Source organism: Lissotriton helveticus, chromosome 12, assembly GCF_964261635.1.
Source record: "Lissotriton helveticus chromosome 12, aLisHel1.1, whole genome shotgun sequence".
Lineage (NCBI taxonomy): Eukaryota > Metazoa > Chordata > Amphibia > Caudata > Salamandridae > Lissotriton > Lissotriton helveticus.
The window spans coordinates 108,953,701-108,977,016 of record NC_136073.1 but is presented as its reverse complement, the minus strand read 5'-3'; the positions used below and the strand labels follow the sequence as shown (position 1 = coordinate 108,977,016).

The 23,316-nt window shown below is 43.1% G+C and overlaps 1 protein-coding gene across 1 annotated transcript in view; it reads left to right on the top strand.

Annotated features, from left to right (window-relative positions):
• The first annotated feature begins 21,631 nt into the window (after positions 1-21,631).
• LOC144798254 (uncharacterized) overlaps positions 21,632-23,316 on the top strand; it is an 89,775-nt gene continuing 88,090 nt past the window's right edge. The window contains exon 1 of the mRNA XM_078669013.1: positions 21,632-21,898. Within this exon, the coding sequence (XP_078525139.1) occupies positions 21,892-21,898 (7 nt within the window). The 5' untranslated portion in view covers positions 21,632-21,891. The remainder of the gene's footprint in view (positions 21,899-23,316) is intronic.

The window sequence follows — 23,316 nt, the reverse complement described above, 5'->3', positions numbered from 1 at the left end:
GTGAAGGGCTGCGAGAATCAGGGTGACGTGACGTGATGGTGAACCACTCAATTAATGGTCTACTGGGTATAAGGATTATTAATGTGGAGTGTCAGTGATAATCAAAGTATCGTGAATGAGGGCGAGGATGGCCTGTGGATTATAATATAAAATGCACGTAAGGTGGAAGGTGTGCTACCCTTAAATGATTTAGTCCCGAGACATAATGCTAGGGAGGGAGTCAGGTTGGAATACCCTGACTTTCAAAGTAACACAAACCTTAGTTTCTTAATTAATAAAGCTGAACCGGAAAACGTACCACGCAGTAGGTAACAAGGACCATACACGTGGAATCCCAACAATGTGGATTTTGACGCTGTAAGGCAAGGATTCCACGTGTATGGTCCTTGTTACCTACACGGTTACTTTTAAACTCCGTATTGCTTGCCATTTGAGCACATCAAGGTAAGCAAGACCCTCCCGCCGAGCGCCGCCCTTATTTACAGAGCCTCCCCCGTAGCCTGTTATTAAATGCGCCTCTTTGTTTTCAGCGCCATCCCTCGCGGTTGAAAACGATTAACACTGTGTAATTATCCTTCATTACCAATTTCGTCCGGACCCCCGAAGAGACCTCCATGTCAGTTTACTGCGTGGTACGTTTTCCGGTTCAGCTTTATTAATTAAGAAACTAAGGTTTGTGTTACTTTGAAAGTCAGGGTATTCCAACCTGACTCCCTCCCTAGCATTATGTCTCGGGACTAAATCATTTAAGGGTAGCACACCTTCCACCTTACGTGCATTTTATATTATAATCCACAGGCCATCCTCGCCCTCATTCACGATACTTTGATTATCACTGACACTCCACATTAATAATCCTTATACCCAGTAGACCATTAATTGAGTGGTTCACCATCACGTCACGTCACCCTGATTCTCGCAGCCCTTCACGCACGCCACTGCGATTCCGAGGAGTATGAAAATGCTGTTACCTGATGCTTGATTAAGTCACAAACACCGTGCACTTGGCCACACACTGCGATTTCGATACATAGTTGGCATGCGTCTGCAAACTACTCTTAAGTTGTTTGAAATATCTTTTTCTCTTCGTTTCTCCCAAACAGGCTTCTTTTACAATCAGGCATGTCTTGTTCATTACAAATGTCCTGATGATGATCCCATGTATCTACTTGAGCATTAGGGATCGAAACGTCGACACCCATGAGTGGGTTCATATTTACAATATTGACCAATAAGATTGTTTATATTCCACTCCAGGCGATACTGTGATTGATTTTTTACCTATTAACAGTGCCCTGTCTTTGCTCTCGCTCTATGCCTGATAGACACCCCTTTCACCCTTATGCTATCTTTCTGTTTCCTTCTTTTCATGTACGACACAGGCTTGTGTCTTGTGATTACATTTGTAATATTGGATTGAACATTGCTTCTTTATAAAATAAACTCCTCTCCCGGCTGGGTTTGGAAATGTTATAACACGTATAGTTTTCCATTGTGTTTCTATACAGTATTGTGCTGTTGATTCTGAAATAAGCTAAGGACCGTTTTGTTCACTATAACGTTGTTATACCCATGGTACTTAGCTATCTGTTGGGTCTCCCTTGTGTCTTAAAAAACTTGGTACATTGGGAGCACCGGGAGACTCCCTCCCCCCTACAACCCCCAGCAGCCTCAGCAACCTCGGGGTGGCGCGCCTGACACGCATCAGCAGAGCGCACGGAGGCGCTACAAAACACCCAGCGCCTGTGAGCCCCGGGGGACCTCCTTGTAACAAGCACTGACTCAGCGCAGGGGCATCGGCTCTTGGCGCTGCAACACGCCGTGAGGGAAACGGCAGGACCTTGGTACATTGGGAGCACCGGGAGACTCCCTCCTGCCTACAACCCCCAGCAGCCTCAGCAACCTCGGGGGCGGCGCGCCTGACACGCGTCAGCAGAGCGCACGGAGGCGCTACAAAACACCAAGCGCCCTCTCGCCCTGCGAGTCGCGCGCGGGAGCGCCCGGGTGAAGCCCGGGTCAAGGGCAGGGCCGTCTGTGGCTGTCAGGGGAAGACAGAGGACAGGACAGGCTACCCCCTTAAGATCTACTATCATGGGTAAGCGTAAACTATTATGCAATGGGAGTCAAAATAGTAAAAATTCTAAGATTCCATGGAAGGCGGACTCAATACTATCATACCTGACCACAGCTGTGGGAGCTATCACGAAAGAAATTGCTAACGCGGAAAAAGAACTGGCCATTTCTACCACATTAGGTGCCAAATTCGGCCCAGCCCGGGAAGGGGACAATACCGCGACTACCTCACGTGATACAGATACACAGCTTGATGCCCCCGCGGTTTCATGCTCCAACTTAGAACCTGGCGCCCCGATCACCAAAGCCACAAATGAGAAAGGACAGGCTATAACCTTATCCCAAGACATGAAACAGGCATCACCAGATAACCCAGGCAAAGGGGCAAGACAACAACATAAAAAATGCACCAAGAAGACCAAGCACACTGATACGTTGACCGAATTTAGGGAAGATGATCTGATCAACAGACTCAGTAACAAAATTGAAGGACTTGTAAACTTACATCTAGAGCCCATTTTAACTGGTCTAGCAAAGGACATAATCGACGTACTAAACACATGTGTGGCAGGACTGTTGAAAAAATGTACTGTGATAGAGTCCTTTATACAAGAACAGCGTGAGCACCTAAAAATAGCTTCCCTGCCCACGATCTCGCCTCTAGAGGCACATACGGCAGATGGGAAAAATGGTTCTCTGGTAGACAGTGACACACCCATTGTTAGACCAGGGACTAGCAGACCAATGCCGGAGGGATTTATTAGTCAGCCACCTGCAGGGAAAAAAACACCCGATACTAAAATTAGTCCTGATGCTCTAAGTACGCTAAACACTTGTAAAGATACAAATGAATTACCATGTAAATCTAAGCTACATCTCCCCCCACAAGCAACCCCCCTGGTAGCTGTGCTAACAGGGGTTCCCCCCCTGAAAACAAAAGTATATGAGAGCCCCAAATACTTAATGGAGAAGACTAAAAACTGGTGTCAGGATTATTGCAGTGGCGATATGGATATAGCTGCTCATATTAACATGGTGAGAAGGGTGGGTTGGGTTGGCTCCAAAACAAAGACAATTGTAGGGGACTGCGTGGTGATAAATTTCAAGACCTGGGGTGTGGCAGAGCGTTTATTCTGGGATGGCTCAAACATGACAAACCTCGGTATTAGACCTCTACCCCTGGGGTATTTCTACCCACCCCCTCAGGTCAAAGCAGGGCTGCTGCCCGTCCCTGTTGTCCCAGCTGGGAACAGAGTACCAGCCCCTAGCCAATATGCCCATATGAATACACAGCATGTAACAGAGGGAAGTATCCCACCCCGTATCACAAGCAAAAACGCCCGACTAACAAACCCATTGGCCTGCACACTTGTAAATCGTTTTTCTCCACTTTCAAACTTGGGAGAAAACGATTGACTAAAAAACCAAGAGGCTTTTGTTTGCGCAGCAGGAACAACAACCCAATCATGTAGAATAGTGAGTTGGAATATTGCAGGCGTAAAAGCCAAAATGGGGAACGGCACATGGATTAGCTATCTAAAAAGATTTCATATAATAGCCTTACGAGAAACCTGGGACCACCAAAATAATAAAATAGTTTCTCCTTGGATGGGTACTGTCATTTTCATGTTCCAGCCAGGCAAAGTGGGGCAGGGAGAGCCAGAGGAGGGTTGATCACTTTGTTCTCTCTAGAAATAAAGGGATCGCTTAGACAGCTAGATTCAGGAGGCCATAATTGTCTGGCAGTAGAACTCTCCGTGCCAGACTCAGGCAACATATTATTTTTAAACTTTTATAACTCTCAAGACACAGACAAAAATGTTGATGTGCTAGAGCAGTTATTGTTGCTATATAGCAGTAGGTCAATTTCCTTTGAAACAATCTTGATGGGGGACTTAAATATTCACCCGTGTGAAAATAAGTGTGGGAGTAAGACATACGAGGGCCCACAGTTTTCAACGCACTCTCACTTCGAGCACACCAAACAAGGGGAGGATCTGGAATTTTTTTTAGCTAACTGGAACCTCTATGAGTCGGGGTGTGGTGAGGTGGAACTTAGGATCCCCACATTTAAAGGGAAGGATAGAGACAAGGGCACAGTCATTGATTATATTTTTTTAACCTCTTTTATGTTAGGATTAGTTTTTAGGTATATCACAGAGGTTTCAACCTTCAGTGACCACAATCCCGTGATAATTGAATTATCAGTTACGGGAGTACTGTCCTTAAGATCTACCTCCCAAAGGCTGGCAAGAGAGATTATACCAACGGATCAAGGAAGAAAATTAAAATGGGGAAAAGTGGTCCCAGAGACGTTTATATCAGAAATCTTATTGAATACAGGGGCTGAGATAAACACCTGCTTAGATGAAACGGCACAAGGGCCAAACGTCATAAATGCATTTAATAATATTTGTGCACATATAAATCAAAAGCTGACAGCCAAGGGAAAACTCAAACCCAAAATAGAGAATAGATGGTTTGACAAAAAGTGTTCATCTGCACACACAGCACTCCTTAAATCCCTAAAGACCATCCCAAGAGATAAGGGGTTGGTAGCCCAAAACGGAGCAGCTTACAAACAAGCTATGCATGTTAGAAAAAGGGAATTACGAGAGGAGGCATGGACTGATCTGCTATCACCTGAAGTCTTGAAAGACAGTACCAAATTTTGGAGAATAGTAAATCAGCCTTTGTTTGCAAATGATGTCAACACTGTATTAGATTGTAACATCACGGATGAGGCCTGGATTGCCCACTTTGAGCAGATATATAGTCTCCCCCAAAGCGGAGATAACACCATCAATCAAGTACTAGATCATGTTGCACCACCTTTAAGGTTTGAGATTGTGGAAATTGAAAGGTCAATAGGGGAAATGACAAAAAACAAGGCCCCAGGCCCAGATGGGGTTCCTGCGGACTTGTTTAGAGTCGCCCCTAAGCTGTGGGCAAAAGTTCTAACAAACGTTTTTAACTCAATTGGGCAGGACAGTATCCCTTCCATATGGGTTACATCAATTATTGTACCAATTTTTAAGAAGGGATCCAGACAGGACCCCACTTGCTACAGACCCATTTCGCTGATCGACTCCTCTGTAAAAATCTTGGGTCGGGTCTTGTTGCACAGACTGAACAATAGTTTAATTGATAGAGGGGTCCTGTCCTAAGCCCAGTATGGTTTTAAATCAAAACACAGCACCATAGATCCATGCTTAAATCTACACCTTCTAATTAACAAGTACACTGTGGCCAAGGAGGGGTCCATGTATATGGGGTTCATGGACCTCTCCTTGGCATTTGATTTTGTAAATAGATCCAAACTCTGGAATATCCTGCTTGAAATGGGGGTAGATGCATCCCTATTACATTTTATAGCAGACTTGCATTCAAACCTTACGGCTAAAATCAGAGTGAACTCTGATGGAAGATGCACTACGCAGTTTAGGTCAGACAGGGGCGTCAGGCAGGGGTGCATCCTAGCGCCCCTGCTGTTTACACTTTACATAAATGCCCTAGAACAAAGCCTGGGGGAGGTTTCCGCGGACGTTCCGCGTGTGGGGGAACTGGTCATACCAGTTCTCCTATACGCAGATGACGCAGTTCTCCTGTCACGAACCGGGGTAGGTCTACAAAGACTGCTGAATGCTTTTGGTACCTTCATGCAGAACCTGGACCTGAAATTAAACGCCAAGAAATCCCAGGTTCTGATTACAGGAAGAAGTAACTTAAGGACCAACGCGAAAAGTTTCCTCTGTAATGGAGAAATGGTCTGTAGGGTCTCCACGTTTCCCTACTTGGGGGTGGTTTTTGACCAGAAGGCCACCTGGCGTACACAAAATCACAGTCGTTCGGTGGCATTCACAAGGACAGTTTCAGGCCTCATGGGGTTTAGTAAAAAGCTGGGAGCTAAACCAATTAAGGCAATTTTAAAGGTGTATGAATCCAAGTGTTTGTCGGTTGCAACTTACGGGTGTGAAATATGGGGCTACACCGCCGTAGAGAAAATACAACAAGTAGAGAACAAGTTTCTAAGAAGTGTACTATCAGTTCCTCAATCAACCCCTACTTTCTCAACTCACACAGAATTGGGAATCGGGTATATATCCGATCGGATTAAAATTGCACCCTTGATTTATTGGTTGAGAAAATGGCTAAATGATGAGATCCCCTTAAACCATTCAATAATCAGGGACTGCCAGACACTGGACAAAGTACATAAAATTTCATGGCTGGCGTACATAAGAGCTGGGTTCCAGAAAATAGGGCGTATTGGTTTATTTACCTCCCCGGAAACAATAACCAATAAAGACATTGCCTTAACAAAAAAAGCCCTCCTGGACCTCTTATCCCTAGAGCGGGAGGAATTAGAGATGAAGAAACCCAGGGTAAGAGAGAACTATGCATTGGTTACCTGCACAGGCCTCGAATCATACCCGACCATAGTTAACATTCCTTATCACCGGTTTCTCTTGACCAGATTTCGGTTGAATCTAATTCACTTTACCCTGGGCGTTTATCATCAATGGTGCAGTCCAGAACGGGCAGATCCTTGCTCATGTGATAACTTTTCCACCCAAAATACCCTACATTTTTTGATGTTCTGTGAACATTTGAATGACTGCAGGAGGAAATATTTACTACCAATTCTCAGAGAAGCAGGATTTGTACAGGTTAGGCCTGCACTTGTGTACCTAAAGCAACTCAGTACACCTAAAATAATGTTTCATGTTGCTAGCTTTTTGATTGCAGCCAACCGAATTAGGAAAAAGAATGCTATACTTTTACCGCTCTTAAATATCTGTGAAGAGTAGTCCCCACGTTCTGGGACAGGCCGACCCTATGGAACTTTTACATAAATGTGGTTTTTAGAAAAAAAATTAAAATGTGAGATATAATTAGGATACATACTTTTTTTAAAACATTTTTTGTATGGAATGATTTTTAAGAAAAATGTATGAAATAACTTTTAAGAAAAATGTCAATTTATTTTTGGAAATTTGTAATTAACTGTGTATTTATCGTAATTGACTGTGTATTTTTTATGACTGTGTTTTCTTGTCTTTATATGATATTAATTTATCGAAATTGACTGACTGACTGATAAATAGTGAAAAAAAAAAAAGAGAAAAATTAACTAAGACTGTGAGCATATTGACTAGTGCATATAAGTGCATATAGGTAGGTACGTTTGCATCTTGATTTTCCAGATCAAAAGTAGAGGATTAAATGGAAGGTCCTCTTAAGTAATTGAGGTGGAGTAATGGGGCCTAATGTTAAACCTTACGAGCCCCTTTGCCCAGATCCATTAGTAGCTCATCAGCTGCTTGTACAGACCTGATGTTAAACATCTTGTTATTCTACATTACTTTAAGGGCTGCCGGAAACATAAGCTGAGCTGTTGCACCTAATTTTCTAAAGGCATCCAGGCGCCTCCCAAATTCCCATTGCTTTTCAAGTGTGATTCTGGAGAGGTCCGATCTTATCAAAAAAGTAAAACCTTTCCCAGACAAAGACTTTTGTTTCAAAGCCATATTTAGGATGCGTTCCTTTAAAACGTAGGTGTGAAAATTTACTAAGATTTTACGAGGTTTAGACCTCTGAGGATTCAGTTTAAAGGGATCCCTGTGAACCCTCTGAATGTCAACTGACAATTCTACGAGAGTATGCTCTAAATTCAGTGAATCCTTCAGTAAGGACACGATGTATTGTTTGATATCTGACCCTTCAGATCCTTCAGAAACATTCAAAATACGGATGTTCCCCCGTCTCGCGTTGTTTTCAAGAGTCTCCATCCTCTCGCTGAGAGCCAGATCTTCCCTTGTGAGTTTCTGAATGTCCACTTTCGCTTGGTCCAAATACATTGAATGGGCACCAACCGTTTCTTCTAGCACTTCAGTTCTTATAGTGAGCCCTTCAATTTTATTATCAAGCGTTTCACAGTAGTTTTTAAACTCTAATTGATTAGCAGATGATTCCGCGAATCCTTTTCTTATCTCCAGGGTAAGAGCTGAAAACATCTCCAGAACGGAGGCTGCCGTGATCGGAGAAGGAGAAGAAGAGGAAGGGACCAATACTGAGTTGGGGTCAAGTAGGGCAGGGACAGAAGAGCTATCCATATCTACACCCCCAGATGCGCCTTCTAACTCAGTAAAATCTAATTCTTCAGCCTCCTCGGAAAGTACTGTAGTACGAACTTGGGGTAAGCTGTGCTCTACCACAGGTGAAGATTTTGACGGAGATTGCGCTAATAGAGCAGACTTTATGGGCTGCGCAAGCTGTTGCTCTATCTCTGGATCATGTGCTCCTTACAGGCTCCCTACAAGATCAGAAGTTATAGCATTTTCCATAGCTTGACTAGAGTTCTTCTCAACTACGTCCTCCAACCCACATGGTGATATATCTGCTGGCACAGAGGGTTGGCAATAAGATGAGGAACTAGCCTCTGAGGTCGATGCCATACCTGTATCGTCAATCACTTCAGGAAGATGTAAAATCTGAGGAACAACTTTGAAATAGGAGCGAAGTGAAGGAGTAATTTTTGAGCCAGTTGGGAGTACTGTTTTAGAATCCTTAGTCTTCACCTTAGTTTTACTCTTCACATTTGTATTTTTAGAGTTAAGTTTTATGTTCAAAAAGGAAGATGATTTTTTTCTTAAATGGTGTATTGACTCCTTTGCCAACCTCTATTCCCACTTCTGGGACTCCGACTTTGCTTACTCCGGGTTTCTTTTTACGTCCACGACCTCGTTTAAGCCCGCCTTTGGGAGTATTTTTAATAGGAGAAGCCTGTAAATTGTCCTCAACAGCGGTAGTGCAGTCTGGAGGAGTAGGAATGTTTTCTACATAAGACAGGTCTGTGAGATTCCCACCACCCTGTTCATGTACCAAGGACCCCAAGGACCCCTCCACTGCGGCAGAAGGACCGGAGTGCTGTATATGGCGCAGCTGATCTTGTGATCCTTGTGATCCTTCTTTGGAGATTGAGGATACAATTATGTGTGTGGGGTTCTCTAAATCTACTGAACCCCGAGGGGAGATCAGGTTTCTTAATTTTTTACCTCTCCTTAACTCCAGCGCGGCTGCACAGATCCTCGGGCTAGGTACAGAAGTGACTGGTAGTACTGGAAGGCTTTTCACAAAGGGAGAGGAGGAGGCTAAACATCTGTTCTCTGAACACACCAGTGAGCCCTTCAATAACTGATTTCCCACACCTATACCAACACCCTGAAAACAATCTCCCAAGCTCCACTTGCCTGCACCGAAGAGTTCCACTCGAGACTCCCCACAACACCCAGTACCTCGGCATCCTCTGTGGCCGTCCTTGGCACCGCCCTCACTTCGGCCCCGGCAGCATGGAGACAGAGAGAGGACACCGCAGCAGCGCCAGTCGTTCTGCGTGAAACACCGCATCCGCATCCGCTCGGGGAAAGGAGCCCGATGAAGAAGAACGTTGCTGGCAGACTGAATACAACTCCAGCGGATCCCGGATCCCGGAGGCTTATTGCTCGCAGGTTAGCCGAGATTCAGGATTGAAAAGGCACTCTTTTACATAACGGGAGACGATCCTGCCGGGAGGTCATCCCGGAGCACCGCGGCGAGCTAGCTTGCCGCCGCCATGTTGTTCGACCCCGGTATTTCAAGAGATAAATATACATTCTTAACTGGCTCTGTAAATTATGTAGGTCAAAGGATTTTACTTGAAGATATTAAGCCTAAATATGATTTGATTAGAGTTATGAGAAATGCTCCTTGTCCCAATAATAAATACCAATCGAAGTCATTTATTGATCTTTTTGATTATTACTCCTTCTTTGTGTAGAGGTATGCTACCATCATGGAGCATCTAAAAAAAAGCCAAGAATAAAAAAAGATGTTTAGGGTCTATCAAGTGCTGGTGCTGTTTGATAACATTAAGGACACTTTATCCACCGTATCTGCACTGAAAACATATATATCAGAACATAAATGTATGATCACCGTTGATGCAAGTGCTATTATTAGTATTAGTATGGTACTAAGTCAGAGGGTCAGTGGGTCAGAAAACAAAATTGCTCTTGCATCAAGAGAGCTTGAAGATGCAAAAAGGCGGTACAGCACTCTTGGGGGTATTGGGGTATTGAGAAATTCACAACATACCTTCGGGTACTTTTTGACTGATCATAAACCATTGACATATATGTTAGGGGAGAAAGGTTTTGGATCAGCTTCTTCACGATTAGTTTGTAATTTCTAAATTACAGAAATATAATTTTGGAGTTTGGTATATTGCTAGTAGAGCGAATGCTAGAGCTGATTGTTTATCTCATCTCCGTTTACAGCATAAGAGTGAAGATGTTCATTCTAAGGACGATGAATGCATTATAGCTCTGGTTGATGTAGTTAAACGTTGTCAAAGTAGCATTTTTTAGAGCAAATGGATTGATGCGTGTGAGCAGAAAAGTACGAAGATATTTGTGTTTCAGTATTTGCTAGATGGTTGGCCATCTGTAATACATGTCAAGGGTGATCTGTTGGAATTTTGCCAAGTTTCACCTAAATTAGCTGTTGAAAATGGTGTAGTATTGAGAGGTACAAAATGTACTCTGCCTGTTGGTTCGAGATGTAAGATTATTGAAGTTGCACATTCTGAACATCTAGGACTTCAACAAAGATGATTTCAAGGCAATCCTTTTGGCGGCCAGCAATGGATAAACATGTTGACAATATCATCAATTCTTGTAGTTACTGTTTATTGTCTAAGACACATTAGAAGGTAAAAGACGATCTTCTTATTGCTGTTCCATTTCCAGAACGTGTTTGGGAGAAGCTGGTTTTAGATTTTGCAGGACTATTACCTAAATACCTGGACATATTTTGTACCTTATGAGGCTTACTCATTATTTTTCAAAGTGGATACATTATGAGTTTGTGTCAGAGATGAGTACACAAGTTGTTATTGATTTCCTGGATGACTTGTTTTCTTTAGAAGGTCTTTCAGTTAAACTTGGTACTGATAATGGTGTGGAACTGGTGTCAGGTAGGATGGATAATTTTTAGTAGGCTAGAAATATTGAACACTACTCTCTTCCACTGTACCGCCCAGAATCCAATGGTGCTGTACAAAGGTTAAACAAGATGTTGAAGGAGGTATTTAATGTGCTTTGACATGTGGTTTGCAGTTAATGAGCTTTTACTTATCATAATACTCCCCATAGCACTGCCTTTTGTATTGTTGAGAGGACAGAAGACAAACACGTGTCTTGTTTCTGAGTGATTGAATAGGAAAAGTGGTGTTTCTGATAGACTTGTGTCATATGATAGTGTTTGTTCCAATGCCAAGGAGAATTATGATACAATGAAAAGATATTATGATGACACGCATATAATGATGTCTACAATTGTTTTTATTGGTGATTGGATAATGCTAAAAGATATGGGGTCTGTAAGGCAAGAGCATGATTTCAAGATTAATGGTCCTTTCAATGTTGAGGCTTCAAATTATAATTTTGTCAAATTGGAGCATAGCATGTGGTGGTCAAAGCACAGTTTGGTGGGTTTAATTGCATAAATTTCAAAGCAGAATTATTGCTGAGGAAGTTACATAAGTCTGAGTTGTTTCTGCATGATCGTGTGTGTGATGCTTGTGATGGAAATTCTATTGTAAATGATAAGCGTGATGTGGAAAATATTTGTTCACTTCCAGTAGATCACAGTACATCTGTTTCGGATACTGAGAATACTTGTGTTGATCAATAAACTTCTTCTGATTTATCTGTGGAAGGTGACATGAATTTTGTGCATTTACCGTTTGAAAAAGGGTACATAAAACTGACATGATTTTGATATGTGATCTATTCATCACATTTTCTGAAGATTATGAATTTAAGTTTCTCCATCATGCCAAAAATGTTGTCTTTTTTTATTAACCCCTGGCGTGCGCGTGACGGCCAGGAGCCATCACGCGTCACAGTGGGTGTATGAGGAGGATGGCCCCCGGCCGTCCGAACCCCGCCCACTAATTAAAAATACAGCACCGCGGAGGAATTTTCGCCGCGGTCAAGGGGCTAAAGGGGGGAGATGTTGTATTCTAGTAGTAATATTATAGAATGTTTATCCCCCGTGCTATGCCTCATGCTGTGAGTTTTTCCTGCATTCCTGTTCTAGATCCCTAAGATCTTTGGCAGTTGGACACTTGGAGAAGGGAGGCTGGATGCTGATAGATGGGCTTTACTTCTTTTTTGCTTTTCCTACAAATAAACTTACCTTTCAACCTCACCGGAGTTTGCTGGTTGTTGCTTAATTTACAACACAATTGACCTCAACAGTAACACCTTTTGGGTTGATGTATGTCTTCTGCACCAAATTGAATTGTATGAGCCTAAATCTGGTGTTACTGGATGCCACATGTGTAAGTGTCAGGCTCTTCCCAGTGTTTATCTCTAAAGCACAGTCCACTTCCCACTTCTGTCTCGTCCTAAGCGGCATTTAATTCTTGGATACTCCCCTGTCCTGATCCGTTTATAGAAATAGGCCCATATTTATGAAGCCGTTCGTTGTCCTTGTGTAGCTCAAGTTGATGCAAGGACAACACCAAGACATCAGTAAGAGTTACAGAGCCATGTTAGGGGCTATTGGCGCCACCTTGTGTGATTTGATATAGGAATGTAACGCAACACAGCTGCTTCAGCTCCTACATTACATTTGAAGCTTGGAGGTGTTCAATAAGTGGAGCATGGGCATTCCCATGCATCCACCCATGGATTTTGGCTCAATCCCAGATTTACTAAAACTAGTAAACCTGGGAATGTCTCAAAGTGCTACGCCCGACCCTTTGTAATGAAGAGAAATAGGTATATTTCTTCTTGTTACTTTCTCTTTCTATATGTAGTGCATTCTGGAGCACACATCGAAAAAGGATAAGGCATCTAAGGATTGTTTTTGGTACGGAAGGTATCCCTTCATGCACATAAGCAATCCTGCCTGCAACACAGGCACACTGGCACTATAGTGCCAGGGTGCCTGCTATGGCGCTAAGCAGCACACAGTGCAGCAATACAAGGAGATATCAGAAATACTCCATATCTTTGTGAAAGTGGAGAATTTGGGCGCTCTCCCTTTTAACCAACATGGGCAGCAACTTTGCTTCCCACCCTATGTTGCTTCAGAAATTAGTAAATATGATCCCTAACATAGAATATTTAAGTGGGTCCTATGCAACTGTCCCCCATAGCTTCTTGGCTATTCTGCGGATTCCCTTATAATGTTAGAACTGTCCTACCCCCACCTGACAGGCCTCCACAGACTGGTCTAATGTGATGGGCCCGCTCCCTGAGTTGCAAGCTGTGGTTGTGGCTGACGAGTGACGAGTGACGGCAGACGGCAGACGTACGCTCGTGGAACGTGACGCGGAAGCAAGCAAGCGGAAGCCCGACGGAGGCAGAAAGACAAGCCGAGTCGCGGAGAGGCTGTGTTACCGAGCTGTATTCCGGCGAAAATAAACCGCACCAAGTCCAGTTCTCCTCCCCCCGTTTCCACCCCCACGGGGGAATCGTGTGGAAAAACGCCAACTCGGGCTGGTCCGGGAGTACAGAGGAAAGGGGCGTACGGAGGCTTCTTCTTTCTTTCTATTGTTTTTTTTTATATATTAGCGAAGAGACGCTATAGCGCACGGAGGCCCCGCTCCCCCCTGTCCTAGGTCCTTGGTTGGTGCAAGTCGGGCCAGGCAGGGGTGTGGAGCGGATAATAAGAGAGCATTAATAATTTGCTCTCCTCTGAACTGTGATAAGGAAGTCAAATAACCCCGGGGAGACGCTCGATATAGGGGCCCCCATGGGTACTGGGCAGGTTTAAGGCAGCCCACAGAAGAAAACCTTGGTCAGCCACAGACAGCGAGTCGGCACACAGGGAGTTAAGTGGTATAGTTTTATATGTTATATTAAATTTTAAAATCATTTGGATTAGTGCGCAAGTAAATACAAAGTAAGCTTAAGAAGAAGGGTGGGAGGAAAAGCCTAAACAGTTTGGAGGACCCCCAGCTGCTTGGGGGAAAGGCCACTTTGCTTGGTAAAACCCTGATAAAACCCACGGAACAGGCGAGACGTCTGGATATGGCCCCAAGAAAGGCAAAGCCAAAGGAAATATGCCTAGACCATCTGGAAAAAGTTGATGAGTTCGACGTGACAGTAGTCGCAGAAGGACCTGATGAGGCTATAACGGTTTCTCCCGGGGTAAATGATAAAAAGGAGAGGAAAAGAACTGCCAAGAAGGCTAATATTGAGAGTAAACTACAAAGTTGTGAGAAAGATGGAGGCTTAGTGTCCAAATCTATTAAAGACTTTGTGGGGAAGCATTTTAAGAGAACACTCACACCAGGAAAAGGACATGCCCAAGCCCAAGTCCCTGAGACTAATAAGGAGATACTAAGTATAGAAGACGTCGTGGAGATTGTTGATTCCTCCTTTATTCAGAGTGACCCAAGCCGCAGGATCCTGCCCAGTGAACCAAGACTTTCATCCTCTCCGAGAATCTTTTCCTCATTAAGAGTTGAGGAGGAAGGTTCGGTAGGATTTGGGTCCAAAGAGGTGGGGGATAGCTCCAATATGTCAAACCCTGCGGCAAAAACTAGTTGACAGAAGTTTGGAGCAAGTAGAAAACCAAAATCCAAAACCCTTAGACTCCCTAAACGAAATACTACGGAATGGTACACTGGGCATGGACATTACAACTTCATCCTCTGCCTCAAAGCTAGATATTATGTTGATGTTACAAAAAATGCTGCAAGGTCTGTTAGAGGTGTCTGTGTTAAATAATACCTTGTTAAACAACCATGAAACACAGTTCAAGAAAATGATAGAGGAATTACAGGGGATAAGGGGACTGATGCCCACAATGGTCAGATCAGTACATGACTCAGAGACAGAGGGCCAGATCGAAGGGAACATAGAGCAAACAGTAGAGGGTGGTTCCCAGAATGATGTTTATATTTCAAGATGGCCAATGTTGGTAAGGAGGCGGGGAGATTCTTTTAAATATCAGAACTTTAGGAGCTCCTATAAAGGCCTTCCCTATGCCCAGGGAAGTCAGAGGGTCCGAAATAAAGCAAAGATCAAGGAAAGACAGGCTAAGGTAATAAGTAAAGAAAATGCCCGGCGGAAAAATAAGGGAAGAGAAATAAGGGAAACTGCAAGGCAACTCGGGCCTGCAGGTGCTGGGGCCAAAGTTGAAAGGAAAAGGGCACCACGAAGAGATACGAATAGACCCCCTAGGGATGTGGGGATCACCAAAACTACCGGTAAAAAGACAGGAGAGAAAGAACCCCAAAGAAGTTTAGCTGTGCAAGGTAGCTTAGTAGACAGATTCCCTAGAACAAAGGTACAGGAGGGAAGAGGCGATTGGGATTTAAAAACCTCATATAAAAGTAACAATAATACAATGTGGATCTACTTGAAACCCAAGGAGGAAGGGTATGGAATGAAAAAACAGGGAAAGGTAGTCCCACTAAATATTTCCTATCCTATTACATTTGTTTGCAAAATGTCGGTCCTTGAAAGAAATTGCCACAAAGGACCTGAGACAGGTAGGGTTCGGCAGGGATAAGAATGGTGCCGAATATACAAAGGTCCTAGTTTACTCAGGGCTCGTTAAAAGCGGTAATTCAGAAAGCTGATAAAGAAATCCTAAAAGAAGGTATAAGGGTAATTCCGGAAGATGAAGTAGAAGTATGGAAACAGCAAGATGGTGGCTTTCTGAGATTTCACGCAGGTTTGGGGGAAAGACAGGTGAGGTGGGAAACTAGGGGTCGGGGGGAGAAGGCTAACATCACCATAGCTGTAGAGAACCCGAAGCCTAGTAACGTCTGGGGTAGCTGGGGCTTGGATAATAGTGCTTGCTCATGGGGTTTGAGCGAGTCAGGGTGCCTCATTGAGATCGACTAGGTTACCGAGTTGCCGCATAGCCTGAAACTGATCTCATGGAATATAAATGGATTAGGAGGAGCAACAAAGGCAGATGGCTTAAAACAGGTTGCAAAGTATGTTGATATTATCTTTCTACAGGAGACATGGCTATGCGGTGACACTCAGGTAGTTGAAGGGTTTGTTCAATTCCACAAACCAGCCAGTAAAAAGAAAAAATGTGGGCGCCCCTCAGGGGGCATTATGACTCTGGCCTCAACTAGGCTTGTGAAAGAGACCAAACTACTTAACGCTTTATGTAAATGGCTGTTGGTTTGTAAGTTATGTCACCAGGGCGTTGAAGGGAAGGAAGCCCATTTGATTGTTATAAATGTATACATTCAATGGGGATCTCAAAAAGAATATTATATGGAATTAGGCCTTTTTAAGAAGGATATAATTGACCTAATAGAAAAGTATGGGAAGGCCACTCTGGGGATAATGGTAGACTACTACCACAAGTTACATTTTGGAAGGATAGATTGTCGGTTTGAGGATATGCTGAGTGCCTATAATATAGGACCAGCAGATTTCCCACTGTGTCTAACCTCCAGTTAGGATGAAGCCCTTGGGAAGTTCTTGGGGTCTAAAGGTCTAATATGCTTAAATGGCAGGATGGATTCTGACCGCCCTGCATCGCAGACCTTTAGAGTAGGAAATCAACAATGCCCCATAGACTATATCTTTATCCAGGCCTGGAACTTTGTACTGGTAAAAAAGTTCCAAGTAATTAAACCTAGGGACAGTGATCATAATGCCTTGTTTTGTGAAATTATAGGAGGGGCAGTAAGTACTTGTGGAAGGGTGATCCCCCAAAATGTGGAATATCCCAAGCGTTTGACTACGAAACTGACAGACGAGTATGTAGAGAAACTGGCATGCTTTCAACAAAACTTACTGAAGGATAGGCTCGATGGTCACCAGGTAGAGTGGTATGAGGATATAATAATACAATCAGTGACGTGTCTTAGAGTGTACCTAAAAGATAAGAAACAGGCAAATGTAAAAATACAGAAATGCACAAGAATTGTAGCAGTGGACCTTACAATGCCGCACCTAAAACCCAGTTCCAAAAAGTTTATGAATTTCTGTGCAGCCGCCCTCGACGTCAGCTGCTAATTGACGTCGCTGTGCTATCCAGATCACAGGTAATTTGTTTGGCTTGTATGGGGGCGCACAGGAAAGAGGTCCAAGAAAAACTGTCAATTTTGAGTATATGAAAAAATTCCTTTATTCTGTATTATTAATTCTTTTAAAAACAGTCACAGTTCGATTTGCAACACAATCGAACTGTGACTGTTTTTAAAAGAATGAATAACACAGAATAAAGGAATTTTTTCCTATACTCAAAATTGACAGTTTTTCTTGGACTTCTTTCCTGTGCGCCCCCATACAAGCCAGACAAATGTAAAAATACAGCCCAGCAAAGGAAAGCCTAGGTGGTTTAACCAAGAAAGCAAAAGTAAAGAAAGTGTGTAGAGAAAGTAAAAGGTGTAATTAAGAAGTTGAATTTATCACGTGCAGCAGGCCCCGATAATCTTCCCGCCGTCTTAATTAAAATTCAGATAGATTGGTGGGCAGGATTCTTATCCCATATGTTTATAGCAATTCTGGATTCAGGCCACTTCCCTAAATCCTGGAGAGGGGCCACAATTAGACCCTTGCAGAAAAAAGGAGAAAAAAAGGACCCCAAAAATTATAGGTTGATCAACTTATTGGATATTGGGGAAAAGGTCTTCTCAAACATAATCCTCGGCAGCTTAAAAGAGTGGGCAGAGCGGCAGTCAATAGTTCCAATAGAGCAGGGTGGCTTTAAGGAAGGACATTCCACCATTGATCACTCCTTCGCATTATGGGTCGTAGCGAGGAAGTCCATGGAGCAGCAGGGTAAATTGTTTTGTTGCTTTCTGGACTTTCGCGCTGCTTTTGATTTGGTGGATAGGGACTGTTTGTGGGAGACACTGAGAAAATACGAGGTCCCTGCCGATCTCCTGTGGGTAATTCAGGAATTACACAGCCAAAATTGGGCACAGGTAATTAAAGATACCTCTGGCGGCCTTACAAGGGAAATAGGAATAAATAATGGGTTGAGGCAAGGCTGCGTTTTGGCCCCGCTACTTTTTGCCATATTTTTAGCAGACTTGCCGCTTCTCTTGAGTACGGCCCGAGGTGCAAGCCCAAAAATAAATGGTAGGCATCTGTCTTGTCTGCTGTATGCTGAAGATCTTGTAATAATGGATCAAACAGAGGTGGGGCTTCAGAGGAAGCTAAATGTATTCAATGATTATTGCACTACAAAACGACTTACAGTAAATATGGACAAAACAAAAATGTTGTGCTTTGGTAAGAAGAGGACGAAGTTTAGCTGGTACTTGGGCCAAACCAAGCTGGATACTGTAAGCGAATACAAATACCTCGGAATATGGTTTACGAGGTCTCTGCAGTGGGGCTCACACTTGGAAGCACAGAAATTGAAAACACATTTAGCGGTATGTGGGCTGAAAAGATTTAACCACAGTTATGGTGATATGTCTCACAAACCTCTATTGACAGCCTTTAAGGCCATGATTCCACCCCAATTCCAATATGGAGCGGAAATACTCTGCATTGACGGAAAAAGCTCATGGGACAAAGAGGAGGGGAAATGTTTAAAATCTCTACTGTCTCTTCCTGGGTCGGTAATGGTCCAGGCAGTTGGACTGGAACTAGGCCTAACCGCATGGAATGTACAGGTGCAGCAGAATCTCCTCAGATTCTGGAATCGGTTGGGGAAATTACAAAGGTGTCGCAATGGTGCATGAAAGAAATTCAGACCAGTGAGTTAAAATGGGTTAAGGAAACGAGAAGGAAACTCCTGGCCATTTCTGACCACCTATATGTGAATATTGACCCAGGGTCACTCCAAATAAATGTAATAAAGAGTGTACTCAAAGTGCAGGGTAAAGAGATCTCTATGGTAACAGACCAAGAGTACTTGAAAAAGAAAGACTCTGTAAAATGTATGAGCTCAGGTTGGGAGAAAGATGTAACCTTTCCTTACATAGATTTACTACCGAACCGTTGGCTAAGAATAGAAGTCTTTAAGCTAAGAATAGGTATTAACCCGATATTCGCTAATAGTGCAATAAAAAATGCCTTAACGCACTCAGATGATAAATGTGTTTGCAAATTAGACATGAAATGTAATATTTTGCACATTTTATTGGATTGTCATATATTTTTTAATTTACGTAAACAGTTTCTGCGCCCGCTATTTTTAAAATATGATGTTAAGGAGCGTTCACAAGCACGAGAACTACTAGTTGATATGGAAAATCTAGATACCGCGATAGCTATCGGGAAATACATGCAGGGTGTGTATAAGTTCTCTGGAAGGGTGGAGGATTAAAAGTATCTAGTAGCTCAAAATCCAAATGAATTCTTGATTTTAAACTGTATAAATGTTGTTTTTAGGACATTATAACTTTTAATTGGTAAGAATATGAATTTGTGAGATGTAGATTTTTATATGATGAACTGTGGTTTATATATCAATGGTCTAAATAAACTTTTGTTTTTTTACTTGACTTGATATATATCCTATTCCCGTACAGATCTGCTTCCATGCAGTCACTGTCCTTCCTCCAGCCAATGACTAGTTCTCTCTAGGCTCACCTCCAAATTTTATATTAAAAAATCAATTTGATAGCTTCACATAAAACACTGTCTTGGTGAAGGCTTTCTTGATACCATCAAAAACATGAGTTTATTTAATTCATATATCTATGTCTTTCTACTCAGGCAATAGTTTTATTTTGCTTAAGAAATTGTTCCTTATTTAAAAAGAAAATCGAGCTATCGACTCTCAGACACATCTCTTTATCCATTGGTCTGTTCTTGTGTCACTCGCATTTCGTTTCTGCCCAGTACCGCCTACAGCACGGGACAATGGGTCAGCCTACTTTGGCCACTGACTAGCTTCCCTTTAAGTGACTGCATTCATCCCTTTCACAAAGAGCACATCCACACACAAGGTAGTTCCCTTTAGTGCAGTGTTTTTTGTTTTTACTTTATCATTACTTTATTATTGACTTTATTTGTAGAGCTACCAAATGAGAGCACAGAGCACATTCCAGTTTTATCAGTTCTTGTCTCTTTCTTTCTTTCTTTTCTTTTCTTTCTTTCCTTGCTTTGCTCCTCCTTCTTTCCTACTTTCTTTCCTCTTTTTTTCCTTCGTTCCTTCTTTCTTCCCTTTTTTTTTATTCTTTCTTTTGGAAGAAGCCAATTCCAGACTGATTGACGTTTTTTAAAGTCTGTGTTAGCCAATACTATTTTATTTTAATAAACGTATGTGTATAACATAGTTTCTAATAAGGGGTTTCAGCCAGACTTAACCCATTAGTTTGTGGCTGTATCGTTCACATTTTTGTTCTGGCCAGCATGCATCAAGAGGCAATGTGTCAGTCCACTTCGCCTATTCAACCATTATCTATGGGTTATGACTTGATACCCTTCAAACGGAGCACATCAACACACAAATTAGTTCCCTTCAGTGCTTCTGAAATCTATGGAAATGTGTGTGTTTTTTTAGACCAAAACAATTTTTTTGCCTTTGGGCAATGTTTTTGTTCAGATTCTAGAGGGCCCTGCTGCTTCGCAAACAATAACGTTTTGCAAAAAACTATGGTAAAACAAAGCAAGAATTGCCAAAAGGCTGGCGACCACCTATTAGCTTTGCCAATGCTCGTTTAATACGACAGTCAGCGCTGTAAATAACAGGTGTTGTTTAACTCAGTAGTACTCGTCATATTTACCTCGAAATCAGGAAAGGCTTAGATGGCCCCAGATGGGAATGGCGCCTATAAATTGTAAGTCACAAAAAGAACTCTTTCTTGGTTCACTACAGTTTCGAACCAAGAGGGTTTCTGCTACTCCAGTGCTTCATGTTTCTGATGTCGGGCCGGAAGTGCTGCTGTGCAGCGTTCCTTCCCCTTATCAGACATCACACAGAGGAAGCCATTCTTACAGTTCTGGAACCCGATCTCTGACGGTGTCTGACAGCTGGAGCAGTAATGCTGATAGAAGCCTTCAGAGACCGTTTACAGGATGTGTTATCACTGGCTCTCGCTCTAGCCAAAGGAGTGGGTGAGTTACACGACCTCTGTGCCGCGTCACCAATAGAGTGGTTCACAAGGAAAGCCACCCATCTTTAAAACTCCCTTAACCTGTCAGAATCCCACCTCATCCCTTCCCTTGGCCTGGCTGAGTTTGTAGAACTCCCATAGCTGGCCCAGGCAACAATGTTCGATCCTCAGTGTTAGTGGTACAGACATATTGCAGTTTAACTCACAGGGGTTAACACAGTACGAAGAAGGTTACTTGGAAAGGACACATGGAAATGCGTCATCTCCAGTGTGATACACGAGTAAGCAATCACTCATGATGTTGACAGCAGGAACGTGGTACTTGCATCCTTTTTTTCAGTCACACATCCATTCCTTAAACCTGCTGAGCTTTTGGTTTGAGAGACGAGGGCATACGTTGTCCAATCACTGCCGTCCAATCTACTAAGCTCGAGATGAGGCACCCTTTCACCAGGAAGTGCGCTCAACATAGGGCACAAGGACACAGTTTCCGTTTGGAAATGGCATTAAAATTCAAAGTGGTGGAAGGAAGGGCTTAAGTCCATTCCAGGTTCCTGCTGTCTTCTTTAAATGTTGCCCCCGGGCTCTCTGCACTTCCCGCACCGCCCCCAGCCCCTGGCATTGTGCCCTCACTCTGCTCACCTCCAGCCTGGGCATTGTGCTGTCACCAGGGCCTCCCTTAGTGCACCTTCACAGGGTAGTGCCTAGAGGGACAGCTACACCGGCAGCTGGCCGTCTGGGGTTGACCAACCCAAGGAGCCAAAATGGCAGGTAAGAAGCGAGTCTTTCTTCTATTTCTAGGAAGGGGGTGCGGTGTTGAGCGGACTTAAGTGGGAGGTGGAGAATGGCGCGTGGGAGATGGGGACGTGAGAAGGGGTGAGAATGGCAGAGGAGGGAGGTAGGGGAACGGGTTATGGAATAAGCAAAAATTCGGGATGGTAATAATTGAAAATAATGGAATGGGAGGGTGTAGAATGAACTACTGGAGAGTCGGTGAGAAGAGGTTAGAGTGGAGAACCCAGGAGGTGATACACTCTAGTCTAGAGCGGTACAAATCACATCCTTTTAATGTAGTCTTGGCCCTCTGAAGACAAGGCTGCAGAGCCCTCTGACCTCCACGCCTGACCAATCAAACTTTAAACAAGCAGGGCTTGTGGTCCTTCGGTTATTCAGCCCTTTGTGCACGGTCTAGTACGCTGTGTAGCATGAAATACTGAACATAACTTCACAAAAGTAAAACAATCTTCAGATTGTGCACATTTCCACAATTATTCTATTTTTCCGTCTGCGTGTACTTACTTACTAAATGTATGTGTTTTTAGAGCATCCCTAATAACTAGTACAAGAACAGTTTGTTTCCGTAATGGGTGTGTGTGTGTGTGTGTGTGTGTGTGTGTTTAAACAACATAAACCAGTGTAATTAAAGAACGCATGCAATCTTTTCTCCCTTCCAAGAGAACATCACGTGTATTCTCTTTCTCTTTCCTAATTTCAAGTTCCACTCTTTGTTGTTCTTTGTTAAAGGTACTTTAAATTTCTTCATAAAACGTATTTGTCATTGGCTGAAAACGTCGAATTGTACATACCTCTTTTCCCTTTGAGTCCAAAGAAAGGATTACCTTAAAAAGTGTAACTTAAAAAGGTTTAGATTACAAATTACGTTATTGATATTATTAGAGTCAAAAATAAAACCACACACAAACGTGGCGTCAGAGAAGATTGAACATTGAATAATAGTTGCCTGTTTAAATCAGGGCAATTGGGGCATTAAGCCAATGGCTAAAAGGTTAAGTGGTGATCAATTACATGAGACTATCAGGTTACAAATTGATGGAGGTAAAGAGGGTACAGGTGTGGATGGCTTTATACACCAGGGTGAGTGCATAACCACCCTTCTAGTTGCATTTATCTAGAGGTATGTCCTTTTTCTGGGCAGGTTAAATCAGGGTCGGACTGGCCGATAGGGCAACCTTTCAGTGCCAGATGGGCTGGTCTGACAGGTCAGAATACGGGCTGGTTTTCTGGCTGAATGTCAGTCTGTTTTATGGTCCGGTAGGCCGGTTTGTACTGTTGATTTGCCTAATATTAAAATAAGCATTGCGTTCAGCGAGCTCAAATCCGTCCAAAGCCGTTTCTCTCCTACTTGGGTCGATCTTCTCGCAAAAACTGTAGTTTTCGCGAGATGATCA